This window comes from Oncorhynchus tshawytscha, linkage group LG19 (genome assembly GCF_018296145.1).
Source record: "Oncorhynchus tshawytscha isolate Ot180627B linkage group LG19, Otsh_v2.0, whole genome shotgun sequence".
Lineage (NCBI taxonomy): Eukaryota > Metazoa > Chordata > Actinopteri > Salmoniformes > Salmonidae > Oncorhynchus > Oncorhynchus tshawytscha.
The window spans coordinates 55,172,037-55,179,870 of record NC_056447.1 but is presented as its reverse complement, the minus strand read 5'-3'; the positions used below and the strand labels follow the sequence as shown (position 1 = coordinate 55,179,870).

The following is a 7,834-nucleotide window of genomic DNA, read 5'->3' as shown; positions in this document are numbered from 1 at the left end:
AGATACAAATACATTGACATATTAAATAAACAAACAATCACCTGATATATAGATAGATATATATGTTTAGTTTCATTTATAAGAATCCCCAGAAGCTGTCTGGAAGACACGTCCTGAAACAACCTTCATAAAACGGCTTGTTTATTATCAGTGTCAGGTTCTATTACAATTTAGAGCAACAACAAACAAACAAACAAACATGTGGAGGACAACAATTACAATTCTGAATACACCCACTGAGATTCAACGTTTCAGTTAAATGGTGTTTCAATGACTCGTGAGAAGAGTCTCATCTCAAACCCCTTTCTCCTGTACTATGCTATTAACACGTGGCACTAAAACGTGGTGCCCTCAGGCCCGAGAGTGAGTCTCCGGATCATAGAAATATAAACTATAGAATTTCCGTTCTATATAATCTATTTCTATGATTCGGGTTGTTATTATAGAGTGTGTTGGTGCTCATAATAACATAGGTCCTACCTGATAATATAAATTTAAAAAAAGGTCAAATAAAATCAATAAGAATATAATAAAAAACTCTGGATGGAACTTGACCGATGTTTCACAGGACTCAGGGGAAAAGAATGAAAATGAAAAAGAGAGAGAGGCAGAGGGATAAAAAGACAAGGGTATTGGCCCAGCAGAAAATTAAAAATCTATTTTTTGTTACCGTACAAGGTCAGTGAATATTATTTCCAACTCCAACAGCAAAATGAGGTCACCTTAAAAAAAAAAACGCTGCGTCTTTCCTGCATATTAAACGATGTTAAAAAAATAAAAACTCAAAAAAGTAGCACTGTAAATAATTGAAGAACGAAATTCATTACGTTCTGTATAGCTCCTAAAACACTAACAGTAAAAAGGAGAGAATTTTGAGTTGGTCAACATCAGTGACTTCTCCCTAAGATAAATCTCCAAAAGAGGTGTACATGGCATAGGGACAGACACCTCTCCAACCTGTACGTGTATCCGTGTCATTCAGAGCGGTAGGGATAAAGAGGAAGGTACATTTCGGTTCGACCATGTGTACAATTGACGAATAATTAAGCAATAGGGAATGAGAACCCCGGAGGGTTTATCGTGTTATAACTGCCGACTCAGGGCTGTTCTAAGGCCCGGGGTGAAACCAAAAGAGCTGGGGAAAACCCTTTAGGAGGGAGTGATCCCCATAACCCCCGGCTTCCAGGCTCTTATTGCTATTATAAAAACAGTTTGCCAACATAAAAAATGACCAAAAAAAAAAAAAAGATCAACAACATGTTTTCAATTAAAAACTTTATTTTACTGAGTAAATGTGTTTTATTTCGTACTTCCCATCAGACGGTATAGTCCGGTCAAAAGACAGTTGTTAGTTCTGAAGTTGCGAATCAAAACAGTGGACGTTTAAAGTGGAAGGAGGTTTTCACTCAAAATCTCACGATACATGGCCCCATTCATTCTTTCCTTTACACGGATCAGTCGTCCTGGTCCCTTTGCAGAAAAACAGCCCCATGGGGAACGCTGAACTTTATTCAAATCCTCCGTAATATCGCAAAGGGGAGTGGCCAATAGCCTCCAACCCCCTACTGGATTTTTAATGATCCATTAAGCCAGGCAAACTCCATCAAGCACAGATTAAATATTTTAAATTATTTTAAATAAAACTGAACAAACAGCCAGATGGCCTACCTAGGGACCCGGTCGAGACCATGAGAGAAACCATGCTCTCCCACGAAGCCTGGCTAATTTAGAAGGTAGAGGATATTAATAATTCTCTAAAATGTTATCTGAAAATAATGAGATGAAAACAAAGCTAAACAACTTTCATTGAAACTACAAATAGGTCTCTATGTTATTGAGAACCTCACGGTTCTGTTATAGACGCGTTGAGACACACACACAGAGAGACACACACACAGAGAGACACACACACACAGAGAGAGAGAGACACACACACACAGAGAGAGAGAGAGACACACACAGAGAGAGAGAGACACACACAGAGAGAGAGAGAGAGAGAGACAGAGAGAGAGAGAGACACACACAGAGAGAGAGAGACACACACACAGAGAGAGAGAGAGAGAGAGAGACACACAGAGAGAGAGAGAGACACACACACACACAGAGAGAGACACACACACACAGAGAGAGAGAGAGAGAGAGACACACACACAGAGAGAGAGAGAGACACACACAGAGAGAGAGAGACACACACAGAGAGAGAGAGACACACACACACAGAGAGAGAGAGACACACACACACAGAGAGAGAGACACACACACACAGAGAGAGAGACACACACAGAGAGACACACAGAGAGAGAGACACACACAGAGAGAGAGACACACACAGAGAGAGAGAGACACACACACAGAGAGAGAGAGAGAGACACACACACAGAGAGAGAGACACACACAGAGAGAGAGAGAGAGACACAGAGAGAGAGAGAGAGAGAGAGAGACACACACAGAGAGAGAGAGACAGAGAGAGAGAGACACACACAGAGAGAGAGAGACACACACAGAGAGACAGAGAGACAGACACACACAGAGAGAGAGACACACACACACAGAGAGAGACACACACAGAGAGAGTGAGACACACAGAGAAACACACAGAGAGAGAGACACACAGAGAAACACACAGAGAGAGAGACACACAGAGAAACACACAGAGAGAGAGACACACACACACACAGAGAGAGACACACAGACACACACACACACAGAGTAAAAAAGGTTTGGGAGACGTAGGCCTACCTTCCGTGTGCATGGAAGTCTAGATGGAGAAACGCGTCTTGGTGGTGGAGGGCCCTCTTGGCTCTCAGGTGCTTGTCATGTATCTCATAGGTGTTATAGGAGAGACCCTCATAGTGATGAACATACTTGTTCAGGGGGTTTCCATAATGGTAACCTGTGAAGATGACAAGACAGGAACTTAAGACCACGAGAACAAAAATCACACTGCACACCTCTTCAAACCACAGGCTGTGTAAACTGAATATTAACTACAATTATAAACTGGGTGGTTCGAGCCCCGAATGCTGATTGGCTAACAGCCATGGTATATCAGACCATTTATTTTAACTGCTCTAATTACAATTGGTAACCAGTTTATAATAGCATTAAGGCACCTTGTGGGTTTGTGCTATATGGCCAATATACCACGGCTAAGGGCTGTGTCCAGGCACTCCGCGTTGCGTCTTGCCTAAGAACAACCGTTAGCCATGGTATATTGTCCATATACCACACCTCCTCTGGCCTTATTTCTTAATTATATCACACGTTTCTTCCTCTTCTAGGCCTAACTATATCAACAAACCATATAAAAAAACATAACAGCCTACAACGATACCATGATAGCACCATCATAACATTCATGATCCCCAATTTATTCTACCAAGGCCTGGAAACACATTACACATAGTCTACTTAGTCCCCGTACATGCGAACATTCTGTGTGTAATTACATAGGAGTCCTGACTTGTGGAGGCCACCATAGCATCTGGATTTACCCCCCTCAAAATGACATAAAACAAGCAAAAGAAGTGGTAGTCCTACAAAGGAGTGGTAGTTCACTGAGCATATAGCCTAGTCTACATCCATAGAAATGGACTCTATTATAGTATTACAATCTATTATAGAAATACAACCTATTATAGAAATACAACCTATTATAGAAATACAACCTATTATAGAAACAGAATCGAATATAGAAATAGAATCTATTATAGATATAGAATATATTATAGAAATGCAATCTATTACAGAACTAGAATCTATTACAGAACTAGAATCTATTATAGAAACAGAATATAATATAGAAATACAATCTAATATAGAAATAAAATCTATTACAGAACTAGAATCTATTATAGAACTAGATTATATTATAGAAACAGAATGTAGGTCGATTTATATATCTCCATCCGTAAAAGGCCTGGCTAGGCAAAACAGTCACAGCAATCTCACTCTCAACCCTAGATATAAAACCACCCGGATCACATAATAAGGCCAAACATGAGGCCTAATGGATTACAACTGAATTAGTATCACTCAGACCTGGCTTCAAACACTATTTGAAATCATTCCAAATACTGTATCTGTGCTTGGTTGAGATTGCCTGCCTTAATGGACCAATAGAATAGTCCCAAAACGGCAAACAATGTCCATCTACCACCTCAGGCAAGCTAGATGACACAAAGTATTTGAACTCAGGTGTGATATCACTTACAGGAGCAGGTGTTAAATCCCGTGCCTGCTCTCAGCTACTGTACGATCTGTTTCAGCTCATGATTTCATTCAGGTAGGCTAAATACTATACAGCTAATCAAACCGAATCATTTCCAACTAAAACGTATCGTTCCTGTATCGTATCAGAGCCCATGTATATCTATACACGTATCGAATCATCTTGAAGGGGAAAGATGATCCCTACTATTTAGCACCTCTTGTTTTCTGTAGACACGCACTGTAACCATGGAGATATGGCAGTGTGAGAACACCTTCCCTCTAAAACCTCTAAAATTGTGTCGTTTTTTTATTTTTAAGAAAATTATCTCTCGCTGATATGAAATATATGTGCCTTATGTTTCCAAGCGATGCGTGTTCACACTGAGCGTTGGGGATCTGAAAATCAAAGCCCCCCCCCCCCCACAGGGAAGAAGATACCTTCATCAATAACGTTTGGCAATAAAAGGTAGTTGACCTCTATGAATGGGTTAGCCCTAGATCATGACTCCCAGTTCCATGACATCACATAAAAGAGTCATTGGACGAAGGCGTCTTCTGTGTCGAGGAGTTTCGTTAAGAGCCACGTTCCATGTTACAGCACGTATTTACAGGAACAGACAGACGGACCACAGAGGGACCACCTTTACTAATTAGCTATCTAGCATGCTCTGAACACCTGTCTGTAACAGAAGAAGGCTCCCAGAAACGTGTTGTAACTGTAAAAAACTACCGTCGGCTGAAACTGTGATAAAGCCTGTTAAAACAGTGGAGGCTGGTGGGAGGAGTTATAGGCGGATGGGCTCATTGTAAATGGCTGGAGTGGAATTAAAGAAATAAGTCAAACGTAGTTTCCATATGTTTGATACCGTGTTCCATTTAAGCCATCACTATGAGCCCATCTTCCTATAGCTCATCCCACCTGGGGCGGCAGGGTAGCCTAGTGGTTAAAGTGTTGGACAAGAAACCAGAAGGTTGCAAGTTCAAACCCCCGAGCTGACAAGGTACAAATCTGTCGTTCTGCCCCCGAACAGGCAGTTAACCCACTGTTCCTAGGCCGTCATTGAAAATAAGAATTTCGGAGGGTAGCCTTGCCTGGTTAAATAAAGGTAAAATATATATTTTTTTAAACCTGCCACCGCTGGTGTACAGTACATTTAGCATTATATGAAATTAAAAGAGTTTCGTGTATCCAGAACTGTATCGCTATTTAGAATCAATTCACGTTTAGATTGAGTACTTGGCTGTTTTGGCTGCTAGCGCCAGTCTACCCTCCGAAGATATCAAATAAAAAAAATGCTAGGACGTTAAGGAGTAGAGGTGTAGTCTCCTTAAGAATGCATCTCAGGCTATATGTGAACCATGAAACACAACATTCAATCAAAGCTGTTAAAATCACTTCTTTGAGCAATTAGTTCCATGCAGGGTGAGTTCTAACTGATGCAAGGATGATGCAGTGGGTGCAGCGGCGTCATGTGAACAAGAACGACATCTCATTGAAAACACACAGTGAGTTGCCTCCATAGATTTCTTGATCAGAACTTGTCAATGAAAATCAGGAAATTGTTGGATTCACATGTATACTATTGTATCTTTCTACTGTATCCATCGAATAGTTACAACATATATTGTACATACATTATTTTTTACTATTTTAATTATTTTTCTAGACAAGTCAGTTAATAACAAATCATTATTTTCAATGACGGCCTAGGAACAGTGGGTTAACTGCCTTGTTCAGGGGGCAGAACGACAGATGTTTACCTTTTCAACTCTGGGATTCAATCCATCAACCTTTCAGTTTCTAGTCCAAAGCTCTAACCACTAGTCTACATGATACCCTAGATCCTCCTAGGATGCTAGCTACCACATAGCTAGCTAGTAAGTAAGTTAATAACAAAGATCGAATATATGTTCTCTTTCGAGATCCATTGACTTTGGGCCAACAACAAACAAAGAAAATGCAAAAATGACAAGATGTCAAAAGGCATAGCTAGCTAGGAACGTTAATCATCAAGCAATACGGCTAACTAAGCTAATTGTTGCTGCTAAACTGATGCTAAATTAGCGGGCTAACTAGTTAATTACTGACAGAAAGTGGGACAGCCCCATAATTGCACTTTTTTTTTGTACTATTGACGTTGTGCATAAACAATATTGACCTAAAACACTCCATAATATTGCAAGAAAAATCAGATGGTCGCAGAATCCTTCTTCATATTCTCATAACAAATGGCACCTCGGCGAGCTAGCTAGCGTTAAGCCTTCACATAACCATCATGATAAACCATCATTTTAAAACAAAACTAGCTTTTTGTCAAACTTAAAATCAAATATTTCGACAACTATATAGCTTGTTGGTTTGTCAACAAAAAAAGGACAAACGATATCTTCACAACGACCAGGCCTTGGTCCGTTATGTTAAGTTTTCTTAGCTAGCCTAGCCTACTAGCCTTCTTGGCCGTTATTCCTTCGCTCTACAGAATACATACAAAATGCTCCTACTCACCTTGGATGTAATTTATTAAGTAGATGAAATAGAGGAATTTGACGATGAACATATCTGCTAAGTCCATTGTTCGAGCATTGATACCGTGATCCCCTTTATTGTCCTACTTTAGACTCAACTCTGTGACAATGTTTATCGCAGCTTCCTCTCTTTCTCCTCTTCCTTGCCTCCCGCCTCCCTCTCTGTGTTTAACGCCCTGACGTCAGACGCAGACCTAGGGATGAGGAGTCTCTCTTTTCAGTCTATCTCTCTCTCTCGCTCTCTCTCTCTCTCGCGCTCTCTCTCTCTCTCTCTCGCTCTCTCTCTCTCGCGCTCTCTCTCTCTCTCTCTCTCTCTCTCTCTCTCTCTCTCTCTCTCGCGCTCTCTCTCTCTCTCTCTCGCTCTCTCTCTCGCTCTCTCTCTCTCTCGCTCGCTCTCTCTCTCTCTGCTCTCTCTCTCGCTCTCTCTCTCTCTCTCTCTCTCTCTCTCGCTCTCTCTCTCTCTCTCTCTCTCTCTCTCTATATATATATATATATATATATATATATATATATATAAATATGTATAATATGACATTTGTAATGTCTTTATTGTTTTGAAATTTCTGTATGTGTAATGTTTACTGTTAATTATTATTGTTTATTTCACTTCTGTATATTATCTACCTCACTTGCTTTGGCAATGTTAACACATGTTTCCCATGCCAATAAAGCCCCTTGAATATATATATATATATATATATATATATATATATATATATATATATATATATATATATATATATATACAGTGTTGTAACAATGTACAAATGGTTAAAGAACACAAGGGAAAATAAATAAGCATAAATATGGGTTGTATTTACAATGGTGTTTGTTCTTCACTGATTGCCCTTTTCTTGTGGCAACAGGTCACAAATCTTGCTGCTGTGACGGCACACTGTGGTATTTCCCCCAGTAGATATGGGAGTTTATCCAAATTGGATTTGTTTTCAAATTCTTTGTGGATCTGTGTAATCTGAGGGAAATATGTATCTCTAATATGGTCATATGTTGGACAGGAGGTTAGGAAGTGATGCTCAGTTTCCACCTCATTTTGTGGGCAGTGTGCACATAGCCTGTCTTCTCTTGAGAGCCAGGC

General features: G+C 40.1%; 1 protein-coding gene across 1 annotated transcript in view; it reads right to left on the bottom strand.

Annotated features, from left to right (window-relative positions):
• LOC112219062 (disintegrin and metalloproteinase domain-containing protein 10-like) overlaps positions 1 to 6,902 on the bottom strand; it is a 42,912-nt gene extending 36,010 nt beyond the window's left edge. The window contains exons 1-2 of the mRNA XM_042301918.1: positions 6,719 to 6,902; positions 2,740 to 2,893 (exon numbers count right to left, since the gene is read on the bottom strand). Of these exons, the coding sequence (XP_042157852.1) occupies positions 2,740 to 2,893; positions 6,719 to 6,785 (221 nt within the window). The 5' untranslated portion in view covers positions 6,786 to 6,902. The remainder of the gene's footprint in view (positions 1 to 2,739; positions 2,894 to 6,718) is intronic.
• Between the last annotated feature and the right edge of the window lie 932 nt (positions 6,903 to 7,834).